Consider the following 19,357-nt stretch of genomic DNA (forward strand, 5'->3'; position numbering starts at 1 on the left):
TCTTCTCAGATTTCTCTGAGGGGGAGGTAATGATCGAAGGCTGTGGACACTCACGCTGAATGCACTCTTCGCTGTCATCTCAGCATCCCAGCAACTCCCTTTGGCTTCTTGTTCCTAGTTTGATTCTTAGCCTTCTCCACATGGATCATCATTCCAAAGGCAGTCATTAGTCTGACAGAATTTCCCCAGCACTGCTTTGCTGATCCCCAACTCTAAGCATTTTACTATATTCTTTTTCTCTGATTTGGCCCCCAAAGTATAGAGACTTTGTATGACTATGTGGACTGAGTCCACCTCAAGGTCATATCACCCACCTCTGCTGTGCACATTGATACTTCTTGACAATGCTTCGGTTTATTACTTGTGGACTCCTCTCTTTATAATGGCTGCTGTGACCTTTCTGTTCTTCAGCCCAGTCTTAGTCCCCTTTGAATGAATGACCTCACCAAGGAGGCACACATCATCTAACAGGCATGTCCATAGCTCCTTGTCCTAACAGCCTCTCTCCACATCTGCTCATCTCTCCAGCCACCTCATTCTGTTTTCTTTGTGTCCTTCTCACCAATAAACTTTTCTTAGAATCAAAATGCTTTTTGAGCTGGGCACAGTGGCTCACACCAGTAGTCTCACCACTTTTGGAGGCCAAGGTGGGAGGATCACTTGAGCCTAGGAGTTTGAGACCAGCCTGAGCAACATAGTGAGACTTCATCTTTACGAAAGAAACAAATTCCTCCACTTTTTTTAGTCCCTTATAATTTGGCTTTATGCCCCACCCCTACAAAACTTTAAGGTTATCAAAGACTTCCTAGTCTATGTGTAAACTTTTTCTAAATTCCATCATTCTCTATGTTGTAAATCAAGCCCTGCTTGTTGAAATGCCTCCCTTGGCTTCTGTGATTATTTCCTACTCTTTCTTAGCTCCTTTCTGCTCCTTATGTATGTGCTTGGCTGCTGGTTTTCTCCTGGCCCCAGTTCTGTTTGATCATTTTAGCTCTTAGGTTAAGATCCCTAGGAGCTAAAATCCTTGGGAAACATCCCATTTCTTAGCAGAACATACATAAGATTCTTAATGACCTTGCTCCTTCCTACCTCTCCATTCTCTTACCCATCATTGCCTATAATTGCCCTACACTCCAGCTACACAGAATTACTGGTTGTTCCCAACAGTCGTGCCTTATTTTCTGCCTGGTACACATTTCCCCCTTCCCATGCCTTGCTGTGTAATACCTATTAGACTCAGCTCTGAGGCAGTTATCTCCTCTGAGAAGTCTCCCCTTACTCCTGTCTAGGTTATATAACATGTCTAGGTTATGCCCCTTGCTATCATGGCACCGTGCCATCAGTCTATTTACTTGTCTGCCTTTCCTATTAGAGTTCAGGACCCTTGAGGGCAGGGCTGAGATTTGTTCACTTGGTATTGGTACTCAATAACTGCTTAACAATGGAGTCAATCATCATCTCTTTACTAAGCTGGTGCTCCAATTAGCCTCTATACCTGCATTTCCTATAGCATGCTATCTCTGCCAGGTTAGCATCACCTAGTTCAAGGATAAACTCATTTAATTATCATGGGTTAATACAGGTGACTTTAGGTTTCTTTTTTGTTTACCCAGTACTTTCTGGGCCCAGTATGCTTCTGCTGCGTGACTCTGTTTATTTATCCCGTACTTTAAAAATCTTTAGTGGACAAATATTATTTTGGTTAAAAGAAAATAATTAAAAATATCTATCTTTTTTTAAAAAAAAAAGCCAAATAATTTCATACTGTATTGGAACAAAAACCCAAGTGAAACTACACTAAGTAAAAGGGAGGATTTACCTGTACAGATTCTGGTATATCCACAGATAGCAAAGAACAGAAATGTGGCAGGTCTTGATAAATCCCAGACCGAGGACACTGGATGTCCTGAGAATTCTCTTTTTCTTTGTCTCCAGCCCATATAGCAGGTGAGATGACAAGGGACAATTCCCAAGGTTTATTGCATCTTCAGATACACAGAGACAAACTTTATTTCCAGCTCCAGAATTCCCAAAGAGCAGGTTCCACCCAACGGTGGCCAGAGGGGATATGCCATGCAGTATGATAAATCCCAGTCACCCTGAGTCTGGGTGGCACATCTGTAAAAACCAGGGGGTAGATGCTGGGGCATGCCAAACAACAGGTATCTGTCTTGGACTCTTCTCCTGCCCAGAAGTTCCTCCAATTATCAAAATCTCATCATTCAAGGCTCAATATTAAATGCCACTTCCTCCGCAAAACCTCCTCTGATCTCCATCCAACCAAGTCTGAACTACTACTTCCCTCTGTGCTCTTCATTCTACTTTGTAAGTGCGAATGACTGTGAACTCACAAGAGAAAGAAGAATATAGTATTTAATAGAATTAACTCTAGATTTTAAGTCAGATCTGAATTGAAACTGATTTCTAAACTAGCTAGGTGACTTTGGGCAACTTATATAGCCTCTGAGTTAATTTCCTCAGTTATAAGAAAAATGGCATAAGGAGTTGAGGATGTAGTAGTAACTAGTACGTCCTTGCCAGGATGAAAAGAGACAATGTTTGGAAACCCCCTGCAGAGTCCGGGAACACAATAGGCCAGGCATTCATGCATTGCTAGTTTTCTTTCTCCAGGTTTCTCTCTCTAGACTCTGAGTTCCTTGAAGATAAGATCTACTGTGTTTATTAAGTACTTCAAAGGTAAGTAGGTCTTCATCAAATGTCCTTGAATAAAATTCCTTTCAGTTGTTTCCCTAACCAGATTTAGTTGGCTGTATTAACACTTATTGAGAGGCTCTGCTTTGCATGTATCGGCTTGATCATGCTAACCTCAGGAGGTAGGCTTTATTGTCTCTATTTTACAGATAAGGAAAAAGGTGCAGAAAAATTAAAACTCTCGCTGGAAGTCAAACAATATTAAATGATGGAATGAGACAAGAGCTCCAGGACCCTCCACTTCTGATAGTTGATTTATTCCATTCCTTTAATTAAACCTTTCAAAGAGACTTACAGCCTCCTATGGTTGATGACAATCATCTTCCTAAGATTTCATCAAAAATAAACAGAGTTGCACCTAACCATGAAGGACCTACTTATGCACTATGTTGCAAACTCCACGGATCCCCAACCAGGGGATTTCAATCTACTGGATGATCTTTGTGTTTTATCTGATAGAACTTCAAGCTGGCTACCAGCATTGCTACACCCAACTAACAACTTGTATAACTGTCCCAGCAGGCAACCATGGGAACTCAGACATGGCTTTCTACTAGGAAAAGGATGAGGAATCCTGGCCTGAGCTCTTTATTTCCAGACAATTCCAGTTATACTCCATTGTTAGGCCTTAGTTTTAATATCTTCTTTGATTACATCTCACCAATCACTATTATCTAGATTGCCTGTGCTTGAAATGACTTAGGTAAGTGGAAAATAGAGCATATGGGAGAGTTCAAGTGATCCCCATAATTGCAAGGCAGATGTTTCTAAGCTATCTTTACCGCAATTTTGTGGTAAGGACACAACTACATTATATCCACTTGACAAATGAAGAAATAAAAATTCACAGAAGTGAAGTGATCCAGCAAAGATGTGTGTGCATTTGTGTTATAATGTAGGACTTCTATTCACGGATTTCTCTACTTATATCATGGTTTTTGAACACAAAAAACAGCAGCAATTTTTGCTTGGTTATAGTTTAGGGAATAAATGTTGTAATTGGGGGTGAAAAAGCAAGGCATTCTTTTCTTTTAAACTGGGTTTAAAAAGGGAGGGTCCTTCAATTTCATGCCTCATAAACACACTCCAGGAAAGATAAATAAAAATGTAAAGGAGAAAGAATGGCATCTGTTGGGCCAGGAAATAATCTAAATGTTCTTCAATCTGCGTCCTTCATTGGTAAACTTTTTTGGGAGGGTGTGGGTAGTGTTGGGATCATCCCAGACTTAAGTAGATTGCAGACAGTCATCTTCTCCTGCTGTACCGTGAGTTCTCATCCCTTCCCTTTATTACCTCTTCTCACAGTCACACTTGTAACTTCATCTGAAGTTTAGAAATTGTTACTTTGGTTGACTGCATGGTACCAACCAAAAAGTGCTGCTGCTGTAATTCCTAAAATTAAAAAGTTTATACACTTAGATTTTGGTAGTTTTTCTTAATTTTTTTTAAGGTGAACATGTCCTTTCTTTTGTGATTTAAATTGGCTCTGGTCTCTTCATGCTTCAATGTCCCTGTCTCTGTATTAGCAATTTCGCTCATGTTGGGTGGAAGACATTTGAGAAAAAACTCTCAGAAGAGTAGCAAACTTAACTGATCCTAAAATCTAGTATGTGAACAAAGGAGATGACAAATTTTTAATCAAAGTAAGCAATAATGACAGGTTTATTGAAAATTTCCAGTAAAGAAAACCCACTTAGTTTCGGAATAAAAGTACTCAATGTACGAGAGCATAAGTGAATACAAAAGATTAACAGAAGAAAAATAAAACCAAACATAGTACAAAAAAATTTTAAAAGTTTGAAATGGATTCAAACTGGGATGTTCTTTAAATCCTCCAAATATTTAACAGAGTTACTAAGTTTGGCAAAAAGTTCACTTGAAAATTAAAGCCTATTTCTGTATTGTAAACTTCATAAAAACTGCTTATTAAATTCAAGCACTCCATATAACTGGTATTGAAACATGTAGGCAGTCAATTTCAGAATAGCAGGAATTATTCATTTGCTCTCACAGTTACATGAATTAACCAGCTGCAGAACTGCTTTCTGAAGAGGATAAAAGAATGCCAAAGAGAGAAAAAAAAAACGATAAAAATCTCTAAAAAAAATGGAAACACAGCAAAATTCAGATATCAGTTTGTTTCTTTAAAGCAACAAACTGAATTTTTACAGTATAGTCTACATTTGCAGTTGTCATTTCCCTCTTCCCCCCACCCACATCAAATACTCCTAAATTCACTAGTCTAATCAATTCTTAACTTCCAAATACTCTGTACATACATATTTAGCAAAGAGCATATGCCTAGCATTATTCCAACAGCAAGTATGGTCAGTATACAATTTTAGAAAGATTATTATGTGTATCATCAAGATTAACCTTTACTTAAACAAACAAAACCATTGCTAAACAAATAGTTTTAAAATATTATGAAAACCCATGAAAAGAAGACTCAACATGGGCTCTAAACCTGTTTCAGAGCAACTATTAATGCTAAACTTCTGCCCAACGATGACCTTAAAGTGCCAAACACAAAAGAATCTCTTAGGACTGTTTTCTAATAGATAATTTGTCCCTGGCCTGGCCATCTCCCCTTTAACTATACACAAAATCCTACTAAAACTCTGCATTTTAGTTGATTTTACAATAGAATGTTACAATGTAAACTAAACAGGTTCTTGATATCAACAGTATGTTACCAAGATTTTTTTTTTTTTAATTTCTGAATCCAACAGTTGGTCACAGAGGTCAAGTATTATCAAGGCTCCTTTGTCAGTTCTCAATCGTGTCTGACTCATTCATCCTTCAAGTACATGCAAGGCTCAATAGTTTTCAAGAGGCAGATGCCTGGGGCCATTTAAGACACAGATGAAATAGGATTATGAGGTGAACCCATTTGAGTAAGAACTTTATCCAGCCACTGGAGGGGGCCGTGCAGATGTATCTCAATCCAGCAGGGGGTGCTAGTAACATCCTGGCGGTGGTATTCTGCTCCCCAGCCCTAGGAAAAACATACTGGAGGTCATTTAACTTGTTTAATTCAGTGGTTAAATTTATTAAGTAAAAAAAGTTTACATAACCAGAGACTTTGATTAAAGTTATGCATCTTTCCCCCTTGCCTCCCATCCCCGGGGAGAAAAAAACACACATGCATAAACACACACATAATTTGGCACGCAATTCAAGGGATGGATGTTAGCTCCCCAGGGTCCATCCATGGATTCCAATAAGAATTACTGGTCTTGAGGAATGAAGGTTTTAAAATACATTATAAAGCTGTCTTAATAAAGACACTTTAAAACTGTAATTTTCATTGCCCATTACATTACTGATAGTAATATAATAGCTATTGTTAAATTCTCATTTTATCATCAAGAAAATAAGGAAAAGCTATGCTAGACAGACTGACATTCAATTTCTTCCCTACTCAGCCACTGAAGGTCCTTCTATCAACACACAGCTCTTGATCTTTCAATCTCTAAGCAAAACAGGCAGGAGTACATTCAAGTATCCAAAAAGCTATTACTGACACCTAGCCATTACCATCAATCAATACATTCTACCATTCATTTGTACAAGAAAGTAGCTTGCCAGATTGACTGCATTAAGATACTACAGTTCCACAGAATAAAGTCACTAAGAAAAAGAGAAAAGTAACTGCTACTGCAAACATCAAAAACTCATTGGTGTGGGTGGACAATGAATGTGATGTTCTGATTAATCTTCTGGTTGTTGTTTCATGAGGAGTATTAGAGAAGGCTGGGTTCTATTTATTTGTGCTACCTACTTACTCCAGTGGTTTTAAGAAATATATCTGGGGCCAGGCGCGGTTGCTTATGTCTGTAATCCCACCACTTTGGGAGGCCAAGATGGGCGGGCAGGAGTTCAAGACCAGCCTGGCAAACTTAGCGAAACCCCGTCTCTACTAAAAATATAAAAATTAGCCGGGCATGGTGGTAGTGTATACCTGTAATCCCTGCTACTTGGGCGGCTGAGACATAAGAATCACTGCAACCCAGGAGGCGGAGGTTGCTGTGAGCCAAGATCACGACACTGCACTCCGGGCTGGGTGACAGAGCGAGACATCTCAGGTGGGTGGATCACTTGAGGACAGGGGTTAAAGACCAGCCTGGCCAACATGGTGAAACCCCATCTGTACTAAAAATACAAAAATTAGCCAGGTGCGGTGGCGTGGCAGCCCGTAATCCTAGCTACTCGGGAGGTTGAGGCAGGAAACTGCTTGAACCTGGGAGGTGGAGGTTGCAGTGAGCCAAAATAATGCCACTGCACTGCAGCCTGGGAGACAGAGGAAGACTCATCTCAAAAAAAAGAAAAGAAAAATATCTCAACGTCAGAACCTATATGAACTACATATATATATATATATATATAAATGTATGTATACCATGCATTTGTAAATATAAACAAACTCCTAAATTTAATTTACAGGTTTATGTGCAGGTTTCCTCTGTCAGATAACAAGATCTTTGAAGGCAGGAATTCATCTTTACCTCCAATATACAGCATAATAATAGAAAGCAGAAGCTCAATAAACACATGTTCAGCTGAACTGACTTGGAATTTTCAGACACAGGAGTTTCAGACATAAGCGAGATTAATAATTTATAAAATACGTTTTATGTTAACATCAAAAAACAGCACAAGATTGGCTATTGTTAGTAAAATGTTCTATTATAATTCCTTTAAAATGCTGAATGGCAGAGTGATAAAGTATGTAGTCCTTATCATAAAGAACAATTTTGTAAAAACTGTGTGCAAAATTTTTGTTGCTAATATATGATAAACAACTTCTCTTTAACATTCAGCAGAATTTTTAAATAATATTTATCTTTAGCTCTCTATATCCAACTTCCAGGCTAAGCTCATTATATCCTGTATAACTCTTGATTCTAGTGCTTATCATATTATAATTAAAGATATACTAGAGCATAAGGATCTTGAAGACAGACTTTAGGTTCTTTTTCATCTTTGTATTACTTCTCTGAAATAGTGCTAAAGTATCTGCTGAACCAATGAAACCTAATAAATTTTGAATGCATAACTTTGTATTATAAATACCTTTTATTGGTGTAAAGGGTGTTTTTACTTGTGTAAAAGTGAATTATTAAAACTGTACAAAAGTAAAATAATTAAAATTGATTGGGTAATCAATAAGAAATGAGTTTGAGGAGAAAGCTAATTGGAACATTAAAGTCATAAATTCACCTAGAGTGATCCTTCAATAATAATAGACTCACTGAGGGACCTTAAAAATAATGACCATAGTTCTCAACTCCATCCACCTCCATTTCAAAGATGATAAACATAAGAACCAGAGAAGAAATCCGTGTCGTAATCATACAGTTAAAATGGTAGAAAAAAACTGGAAACTGCATCTCAACTCTCTAGAGCTGTTCTTTCCTCCATACCAATAAAAGCAAACGAAAAACACTTCTGGCAGGTCATTGTTCTTATTTTAAAAATCATTTGAGCCAAATGCTAAGACAAAAATTAAACAGCACATGTTAATAATGAATAAGAAAGGTCTTTGTAGTCCCCTATGTACATAGCATATAGGTCAACCTCTTTAAAGGGTAAAAAAATTTCCTTACTATCAGACTCAGCTACAAATAACTATTGAAGTACACTGCCAAACAAACAAAAAAACAAAAACACTGAGGGAATACACTGAAAATCTAAGATGCTTTAAATAAGTAGGAAAAGTAATTATATTCAGGAAAAGATATCTATGATCTAAGGGATGATCAACAAGTAAAGCTCCAAAATTATCCTCAGTAATAAAATACCTTACAAAACAGGTTTAACAACAAGTTTGGTGAGCTTCTGAAGAGAAGATATAAAAGGTAATTGGCTCACTCAAATATATAATTAGTTTTGTTTCTCAAAGTACCAGAGGATAAAATTAATTTTTAAGAATTCAGAGATAGGTCAGTTACTAGAAAAAGTCACTGACTCATGAAATCTAATCAGACATTTAAGGTTTTTTTAGATTTCAATAGCATCTTAAACATTTTTATTTCTCAGAGGCAGAAGATGAGGCAGCAAAAAGATCAATTATCATGAGCAATGTCTTTAAACTTCTCCCTCATCAAACCTTACAATGCAATCTTTTAGCTAAGGCATCTATTTATCTTGGGCAAGGGTCTTACTACCTTTTGAATGATAAAAAAAATCATTAGGCTTACTGAAACCACTAAAAAACCTGACCAAACACAATTTCCAATGCGACGAACTTCAATTTTTACAAAATTAAAGTCACTTGCTTACTGTTGAAACAAAAACAAGAATTACCATCATAAAAGTACTAAAAATGAGAATGGAAAGAAAGATGCTTATTCAACTGATCTTTTAAAGGATATGTTAAATACATGACAACATATGCTAATGGTAATACAATAGCTAAAGCGGTGCTATTTGAATAAGGAAAAGGCTATTAAAACTTACTGCTTTTGATATTTAATATAAGTACACCTATGTTCCAATGATATTTTCCTAAAAAGTGACATTCTTGCTAAAATTTAAAAATGCATAGATAAGTCAGCTAATATGAACATATTATCAAGAGGATATAGATTCATATATTGCCAAAAAAAAACAAACAAACAAATCAGTAAAAGTATATTAGACCTTAAACGGAGGAGTCAGGGCTCACTTACCTTGACAAAGCTCATACGGATAGTACACATTTTTGTGAGCTCATAGACTGTCTCAAATCCATGGTTCACGGACTGTGCCAATAACTGAGCAAATTCTTGGTTGTTAAAAATTTTCAAACTACACCCACTAGGGATCTTGCACACAGTAGTAGGATGAAATCCATGATGGTAGTTGCAGTTCCGACTTTGCACAAAGATGCTACTGTCACTAAGGCATTCGGCATACACCTCCCCTCCAACATAATAAAGATGAACTCCTGTAGGAAGACAAACATATCATTTTGTTATCATTAGTTTTTATAGCTCAAAGGCATCTGTGCAGCTTCAACACAGAAACTTAAATTTACATGGATTTAAACTCTGGCTAGACAGCTATTCTCTAAGTCCTGTACAACACGGTCCCCAACCCCCGGGGCCACAGACCAGTATCAGTCCCAGGCCTGTTAGAAACCAGGCCATAAAGCAGGAGGTGAGCAATGGGTAAGCAAGCAAGCATTACAGGTTGAGCTCCACCTCCTGTCTGATCAGTGGCAGCATCAGATTCTCATAGGAGCAGGAACTCTGTTGTGAACTGTGCATGCCAGGGATTTACACTGCATGCTCCTTATGAGGCTCTAATGCCTGATGATCTGATATGGAACAGTTTCATCCTGAAACTATCCCTCCCCCACATTCTGTGGAAAAATTGTCTTCCATGAAACTGGTCCCTGGTGCCAAAAAGATTGGGGATGGATGCCGTATGACTGATAAAATCTTAGTTAACTGTATTAGTTAATACAATATTTAGGAGGTTTCTAGAAAATAACATAACAAAATGTTTTAAAAATAGCAATAGGCCAGGCACAGTGGTTCATGCCTGTAATCCCAGCACTTTGGGAAGCCAAGGTAGGCAGACTGCTTGAGTCCAGGAGTTCAAGACCAGAGCAAACACCATCTCCACAAAAAAAAAATACAAAAAATTAGCCAGGCATAGTAGTGTATGCCAGTTACACGGAGGCTGAGGTGGCAGGATGGCTTGAGGTGAGGTCAAGGCGGCAGTGAGCTGTGATCATGCCACTGCACTACAGACTGGGTGACAGAGTAAGACCCTGTCTCAACAACAACAAAGCACAGCAATTTCATTTTGGTAGGTGATTACTGCCCTATTTGGCCACACACTGAAAGTATATTTCCACTCTAAAAATATAGCATAACAAAACCTGGATGCTATGTATGTACTATATATAAAGTGCTCTTGAATTTATTCTGCAGCTAAGATGTTTGGAAAATTTGAGAGAGGGAAGGGTGGAGAAAGAGAGGTAGAGAAACTGGAAAACCACAGGTGGAAGAAGTATTGCCAAGAGCTGTAAGACATAAGATGCAGTGGAAAAGAAAAGAAAACTATAAAGTGTAAAATCAGATCTCATTAAACTACTACCTGCTCTGAATTTCTTCCTGTGAGACCGAGTGTTTAAAGTGTAGGAAATTGGTCTTACCCTGCCTTAAAAAAAAGAAAAATAGGGGGAAAAAACTCATTCTCACAAAGCCCCACACCATTATGAGAGATGACTTTATACAGGTCAACCAGCAGCGTTATATCCTATGTGGGTTGAAATGATCCACATTGTAGGTAACTCTGGTATAACTTAAGTCAAGGCTAAATTGTTGTCTCATAGAAAATATTATATGTTCTATTTATATGTATATACAATGGTTAGAATTTCTATAACAATTAAATAGCTGCTAGAGCAGAAGCCCATTTTTTTTTGGCCTGATGTAGAGAAAACAATTTAAGAGTGTGTGTGCTACTAATTTTTCCTGATAATAAAAATGACAAATTTTCATTCTGAAAAATCAGAAAGTAAATCAAAATATAAAGAAGCAGAAAATATTATCACTTTTTTAGTGACTTAGAGGCAATAAATATTAATAGTGTGATACAGTGTATTAGGTTTTAGGTATCATTAAAATGTCTTTTCAAACATTTTATATATCTGCATGATTGTATGAGTATTTATAAAATGATTCTCCCATTAGTGGATCACTGGGTTGATATTAATTTTCTGCTTTTATAGTAATGCCATGATAAATGTCTCTGGACAATTTTGGTAACATCCTTAGGAGAGATTCCTGGAAGTTAAATTATTGGATGGAAGGCTGCTGATTCACTCTGCCAAATGACTTTCCAGAATGCATCAATTTACACTGTCACCAGCAGTGTAGGAATGCCTTTCTCATTTTACTCGTGCCAGTACTGAATTTGAGTGTAGAGCAAAAACAAAATTTCCCTAATTTATAGCTGACAAATAATGGTTTAATTTGCCTGTGAGGCTGGATATGCTTTTGTAGTTTATTAGACATCTGTGTGTCTCTTGTGAATTCATTGTTCACATTTCTTACCTATTTATCTCACTGGGGTTCTATTTTTTTTTTAATGAACTGTTAATGTAGGAAGGATATAAATACTTTATGTCTTATTTGTTTCCCTGTTAGTCCTTTGTCTTTCCATTTTGTTTGTGACGTAATTTTAACCTACAGAAGTTTGCAATCTTAGTCAAACCTCTTATGATCCTTTGTTGCTTATTATGCTTAGAAAATTTCTACCTCTTTTATCAAGTATATTTTTTTCTAGCTTTTTAATTGTTTGCCTTTTTAAAAACATTCAACTCATTAATCTGTTTGCATATATAGTATGAGGTCAGTGTTTCTCTTTTCCAGCCTCACCCAAAAGCTAACTTTGTTACTGTAGAACCATTAGAAGACTCTACTGATTTGTTATGCTTCACTTAACACACATTATATTTTTATACATAGTAGAGTCTGAGTTTAACTCATTCTGTTTTGTCTACACACTTATTTATTTATAGTTTTACAATGTTTTATTAACCCTAATGCCAATAATTTTTTCTTTCCTTTCCATTTACAAATATAGCTAGCCTCACTTGTTTAAACTTCTAGGTACTATTCAGAATACATTTTCCAACTTTCAAAAAAATTACATTGTGATTCTGAAAAGAATTGTTTTAAACTACAAATTAGATGGAATATGCTTAAAATGTTCTCACAATATTAAGCTTATTTAAAGAACACAGACTGCCTATTTATTCAAATTTTCTCCCAATAAAATTTGGGTTCTTCATGTAATTCTCACATATTGCAGGTTCAGACTATTTCCAAGAAATTGATGTTTTCTGTGGCTATTGGGAAGGAGATTTCCCCTTTCTTTATATTTTCTTACCAGATTAAAGGAAATTTACTTCATAATTTTTAAAAGATAAATTCTATGGAGGTTTCTAGATAAACAATCATGTCATTTGAATAGGCACAATGTCCAATCATAATACTGGCATGGATGAAAAGAGAAAGGCTCTCATCCTATACTTCTGGTACGAGTGCAAATTAATTTTATTTAAATTAATTAATTAATTTATTTTGAGACAGAGTCTCTCTCTGTTGCCCAGGCTGGAGTGCAGTCGCTTGATCTCAGCTCAGTACAACCTCCACGTCCCAAATTCAGGTGATACTTGTGCCTCTGCCTCTTGAGTAGTGGGGATTACAAGTCTGTGCTACCACACCTGGCTAATTTTCATATTTTTAGTAGAGACCTGGTTTTACCACATTGTGCAGGCTGGTCTCGAACTCCTGACCTCAACTGATCCACCTGCCTTGGCCTCCCAAAGTGCTGGAATTACTCTTTGCAAAGTAGCTTGGTAAAATATATCAAGAGATTTGGATCTACTAATTTGACTTCAAGAGTCTATCCCAAGAATATTGCCAATCAAACATATCATCTACACATAATGATAATCTTGACTGATTTCCATTATCTATAATTCCGTATTTGAGGACACTGCTCAGGGCATCTAGAATAACTGCATTCCAATAATCCTTATTTTCTTAATAATGTTTTAAGAGGAAATGTCTCGTACATTTTTTGCTACTTTGTCATCTTTAGAATTTAATGAAAAGTATGTCTTTCCCTCCCAAATGTATGCAAAATTGTGTTTATACACAATTTCAGAGGTTTACAGACCACAGAAAGATATCTACGTATGCTTGAACCTAAGTTCTAGCATTTCATTATTAAATGTACAGGGATTTTTTCCTTAAATTATATAAGAAAATATCTATCAATTCCTGATTTAAGAGTTGGAGTTTTCTTACCCTCAGGAGTAAATGCTACTACACTTTACCTTGAGTGCTTTTTAAGCATCCAATAAATAATCTTTTAATCTGGTCCACTGTTCTGAATTTCACAGGTCACTGTTTCATACTTTTACTCTGGAAATAATTTCAAATTTGTAGAAACGTTTGAAAGGGAACAAAGAAAACCTGTATAATCATTATCCAGATGCATCTACTGTGACAATTTCCTGCATTTGCTTGATCACTTGTGCCCTCCCTTCCCGCTGCTGCTTCACACGCAGCGTGCATGTGTGTGTATGTACGTATGTATTGTGACACAGGTTTTAGATAGATCGTGAGTAGACCGGTATCTTTATATACTAATTTCTTCCTGAACCACTTCCTTAAATACTTAAGTATTTCCTAAGAATAGGGATAGTCTCTCACGTAGCCATAGTACAGTTGGCAATGCAAATACATTGGTCTAACTTACCACTCACATTCTAGATTTGCCTGCTGACCTCAATAATGTCCTTTACAGTATATTTTTTTCTCTTGTTCAGCATAGAATCATGTCCAGGGTCAGGTATTGCATACAGGTGTCCTATCTCTTTAACTGCTTTTAATTTGGAACATTTTCATATCTTTATTTGTCTTCTGACATAATATTTTGGAAAAATTAGTCCCCCTTCTTCACCCTCTTTAATAGAATGTTCCTTGCTTTGAGTCTGTCTGGTATTTCCTCAGGATGAGATTTGGATTTGCATTATCAGCTGGAATCCTGTGTAGGTGATGTTACGGCCTTCTCAGGGTATGACATCTGGAGGTATATGATACCCATCTGTCTCTCATTGGTGATGATAATTTTGATCCCCCAGTCAAAAGAGGGCATCAATTATGCAATTACAATTAAAATACAAATGATACAGTTTCTCCACTGTTTAGTTAATGCTTTTTATTCTTCCTTGTACTAATAGGCAGTTTGAGGGACAACACTCCTAAGACCATGCAAATATATCAATTCTCATAAACATTTTCTTTATATTTAGCATCCATTGATGATTCTTGCCTGATCCTTACTATGACGGTTACAAAATGATGATATTTAAACTTTAGCACTCACTCTACATTTATCAATTAGCTTTCCCCATTCACTTATTTATCTATTTATTATGAGTATGGACTTATGTATTCGTTTTGTTTTTCAGTGGTTTAAAATTCAATACTGTACTGAGGCCAGGCATTGTGGCTAACGCCTGTAATTCCAGCACTTTGGGGGGCCAAGGTGGTGGATCACTTGAAGTCAGGAGTTTGAGAGTAGCCTACCCAACATGGTGAAACCCAGACTCTGCTAAATAAACATTAGCCAAGTGCGGTGGTGCATGCTTGTAATCTCCCAGCTACTGGGGAGGCTGAGGCACAAGAATCACTTGAACCTGGGAGATGGAGTTTGCAGTGAGCCCACATCACACCACTGCACTCCAGCCTGGGCGACAGAGGAAGACTCCATGTCAATACACACACACACACACACACACACACACACACACACACACACACACACATAATGCATATAATATAGATAATATATAATGAAATAAAATTATGTATATGTATATATAAAATAAAATTCATCAGTGTAGTTATTTTGAAGCTCAAATTCTCTGAGAGTTGGCCAGTGGAAGACCCTCCAAGTTGGCTCCTGAGGCATGCCCCATAATTTCCATAAGCATTTCTTTATTTCTTTACTTTCTGCCACAACAAGATGCTCCAGGATATTCCTGTGCCTACCTGTCCAAGCCTAGGGATCAGCCATTTCTTCACGGAGCCCTAGTTCCTTTTAGTGGAACATGGTATTAGACAGAGATGATGATCTGAACATTAGGTGTGCTCATTGCTACTGGGTATGTATGCTTCTGGGCCCTTTCAGCAGGCAGATAAGAAACTATATGCATGTAAAAATGCATATACATATGCATACATACACATATACATAATACATGAGAACATAAATATGCATATACATATATATTATTAAAATCAGGATTTTGCACTGATACCTTCATCTTCCTTCATAGGGTTTATTTTTTGCTCCCTTCTGCATTTCTATGTCCATTTTTCCACAGTGGAAACAATATCCACATATTTAGTCATTTGCTTCATCTTTTAATACATATGAAAGTTTCAGAATGGTTTCACTCACACAGCTATGAAATAATCAAGTTTACTAGAAAGAGTTCAGGATTTATTTGAAATCCTCCCCCTATGCTATCTACTCCACTCAGCCTAGACTGAGGATATATAGTCACATACTATATTGGTAACTTATTAGGCTTGCTTTTTGGTCTTTACTTTTTCTTATTATAAATATATCCATGCCTGATTTCTTGTTCTTATGAAGGTGCTTTCTTATGTGGATAGTTGTTCAATTTGGTGTCCCTTTTGGGGGACAACCACTGCAGGGTTCTATTTGACCACCTTGCACGATGTCTGTGCTAGAAGCTAGTTTTCTCTTCTATTTACTGAGTTACGGTATTCATTTGAAATACAATTAGCAACTAAGTTTAATTTGCTTTTAATTTTAGGTTGTAATTTATTTTTTAACCATCAATTTATTCTGTAGTAAAATATCAAATAAAATAGTCTTAAAATGGCAAATCATAATTTCAACTAATTAATTTCAATATTATGAGAGTTGATCGAGCACAAAAATCACTGACTGCAAGAGCTTCCAGGTAGAAGAAACTGGAAAAATATTTACAAACTGCAGCAAGTGAGTCTTATGGTCTTTGCTATACTAGTTTGGTATAGGAATGATTTTAAGTCAGCTCTGGAGGAACAGGGACCCAACTGAAAACATCTGAAAGAGGTTAAAGCAAAAACTCACCTTTTCCAATATGCCGCCTGGTGTTTTCAATAGTGGAATTCCGGTTAACATTGGAGAGCAGCCCAAGGCAAAAACGGTTCTTATTGTTGGAAGGATCAGTGAAACCATCCACTAACACACTTGTGGAGGAGGCATGGAACGCTTCACCCACACGATTGTTGAGCTCATAGTAGACAATAGAGCACCAGTGTTTTGGTTCCTCATAAGCAACTGCCTGAACGTCTATAAGAAAGAAAATGACTTATCAACCAAGGTTAGTGCCTCAAGCGCTCAAAAATTGAAACCGTATTGTTGAATTGGCTCAGGATCATGGAATGAAGATATTGGAAAAGATATTGCTATTATAATGTATACAGTTTTTCTATGATGTTTAAAGCAGGTACTTCTTACTAAATATGACATTCTTCTTTAGGAAAACAATGTTCTCCAATTACTATCAGATAACCAAAACACCAGCTAAGGAAGCATAGCAACAACTTTTGCCAAATACTAACAATATGATAATTGCTCTGTAATATGCAGAAATGGAAATCACTCCACTGTAGACTTTGACTCACCATCTAAAGAAACACAAGTGACAAGTGAAAAAATAAGTGGGAAGAGGGCAATAGAAGACAGGAAATATGCCAAAAGTACCGGCATAAAAATGAATTCGTTTTGGCAAAGACTAAGTATGCCTATGCTTTTTCAAAGCAATGAAAATCAGTTTCTAATTATTGATAAGAAGTTAATTACTCATATTAAGTTGCCAATAACTATCACAGCTACAGTGGTGCTCCAGTTCTCAAACTCAGGAAGAAATCTTGCCAGCTGGCCATTCTTACAGAATGAATCATATCTTTCTCATCCAGATTTCATGCTAACTTCCTTATATTTGCTTTAAGTCATGCAGAGCAGGTGTGTTTTGTCTCTCCATTCCCAGAATGGGCCAACAATGGAAATTACCCAACTTTACTGACAGGATGCAGCTTGTTAAGTCAAATCTCTTAAGACTAACAAATCTTTCCAAACAGAACATGCTTCTAAACATTTGCAACTAAAAGGTTTTAAAGATGAATTCCTTCTGTAGTAAACCTCTTGTATTGCTGCTTTAAAGATTCCAGGAATACAAACCATATATTTCCAGCAAGCCAATATATAATGATCTGAGGTTTACGAAGTCTTGGGTATAGAATAATAAGAGAAAGAAAAGAAAGTCCACATCAGAAGCCCAGGCTATAACTGCTAAGGGAGAAGCACCTCTGTGTTCTTAACATCAAATTCCACAAATACTAAAATGCACTTACTTTAGAATTTGGTCAAAACAAAACAAAACAAAACAACAAGAAAAAACACAACACACACACACACACACACACACACACACACACACACACACCAAGAAAACAAGGAAAATACTCATTAAAAAGCCCAGACATAAGTTAGTTGCTTTACATACTTAAGTAGTTAGCTAAAAACATACACTATCTTCCTTGCTTGCTAAGCAACTCTACCATACCAATTTGCAATATTTCAAAGAACAAAACTTCAGTGATTTACAAATCTTAAAGCAGATCGCAGCATTTTAACAGAAGGCTTTTATCAGCTATCAGGATACTTCAAAATACTATTCATCTAGGTCAGAGGTTGATCCATTTTTTCTGTGAAAGGCCAGAAAGATTTTATGGGTGGTATAATCTTGATCACAACCATCCAATTCTGCCTTTGTAACACAAAAGCAGTCACAGACAATATGTAATGAATAAATACAGCTGTGGTCCAATAATGCTTTATTTACAAAAACAGGTAGCGGGCTGAATTGTCCTGTGGGCTGTTGTTTGTTGACCCCTGCTCTAAGAAAATCACCAAAGGTTAAAGAAAAGTAGGAAAAAAAGGGGAAAAGAAAAAAAAAAAGGCCAACATTCCTTTCTCATGAAAATATTAAATGACTATACATTAAAAAGGAAAAAAAATTTAAAGCTATTTAAATGAAAAAAAATCTTAAAGCAATTTAAAGATCTGTTTCCTGAAATCAGACATTCTGGGCTTAGCAACAATAGATACTGGGTCCACATGCTCCTAATAGTGAGGTACTGTGCCTATTCTCTCCTGCTGTCCTGGTCCCCAAATATAAATTCCACAGATGTGTGAGACAGAGGTTATTTCCCCCAATGAGAGTGTTCATTGACTTATAATTATGTTTGATAGATTTTCAAGAGATAATCAGGAACCATAAAATATGAAGCCAATAAAAAATATTTTAAAATTATACTGATTAAAAAGGTGTACCTTCCAATTTATTACACTGAACATCTAAGAAAGGTCCTTTGAGTTCATCACTAATTTTTGTTTTTATTTTTATTTTTTTTGAGACTGAGATTTGCTCTTGTTGCCCAGGCTGCAGTAGAATAGTGTGATCTCAGCTCACTGCAACCTCTGCCTCCTGGATTCAAGCGATTCTCTTTCCTCAGCTTCCTGAGTAGCTGGGACAACAGGCACCCACCACTACACCCCTCTAATTTTTGTATTTGTAGTAAAGGCAGGGTTTCACCATGTTGGCCATGCTGGTCTCGAACTCCTGACCTCAGGTGATCCACCTGCCTCAGCCTCCCAAAGAGCTGGGATTACAGGCATGAGCCATGGCACCTAGCCTTCATCACCAATTTTTAAATTGACATTTAGAGCAGTTTTAGGTTCACAGCAAAACTGAGTGTAAGGTAGAGTAATTTTTGATATGCCCCCCAACCCCCTACACCTTCCTAGCCTCCCCCATTAACAAATGTAAGACTCTCCCCCACCAGAGTTGTACATTTGTTATAACTGATGAACCTACATTCATCCTACAGACCTACACCCAAAGTCTATAGTTTACATCAGGATTCACTCATGGTGGTGTACATCCTATGGGTTTGGACAAATGTATACTGACATGGAGCTACCACTGTATAATGTATCATACAGACAAAATCAATTTCAAGTACTTAAAAATATAAGCAACTCC

General features: G+C 36.8%; 1 protein-coding gene across 5 annotated transcripts in view; it reads right to left on the reverse strand.

Moving 5' to 3' along the window:
- Positions 1-4,343: 4,343 nt before the first annotated feature.
- Positions 4,344-19,357, reverse strand: part of SMAD1 (SMAD family member 1) — a 77,477-nt gene continuing 62,463 nt past the window's right edge. For all 5 annotated transcript variants that reach the window (XM_035292895.3, XM_035292892.3, XM_035292893.3 and 2 more), the window contains exons 5-7: positions 16,378-16,599; positions 9,387-9,643; positions 4,344-5,710 (exon numbers count right to left, since the gene is read on the reverse strand). In XM_035292895.3, coding sequence (XP_035148786.1) covers positions 5,567-5,710; positions 9,387-9,643; positions 16,378-16,599 — 623 coding nt within the window. In that variant the 3' untranslated portion in view covers positions 4,344-5,566. The remainder of the gene's footprint in view (positions 5,711-9,386; positions 9,644-16,377; positions 16,600-19,357) is intronic.

This window comes from Callithrix jacchus, chromosome 3, assembly GCF_049354715.1.
Source record: "Callithrix jacchus isolate 240 chromosome 3, calJac240_pri, whole genome shotgun sequence".
Classification (NCBI taxonomy): Eukaryota; Metazoa; Chordata; class Mammalia; order Primates; family Cebidae; genus Callithrix; species Callithrix jacchus.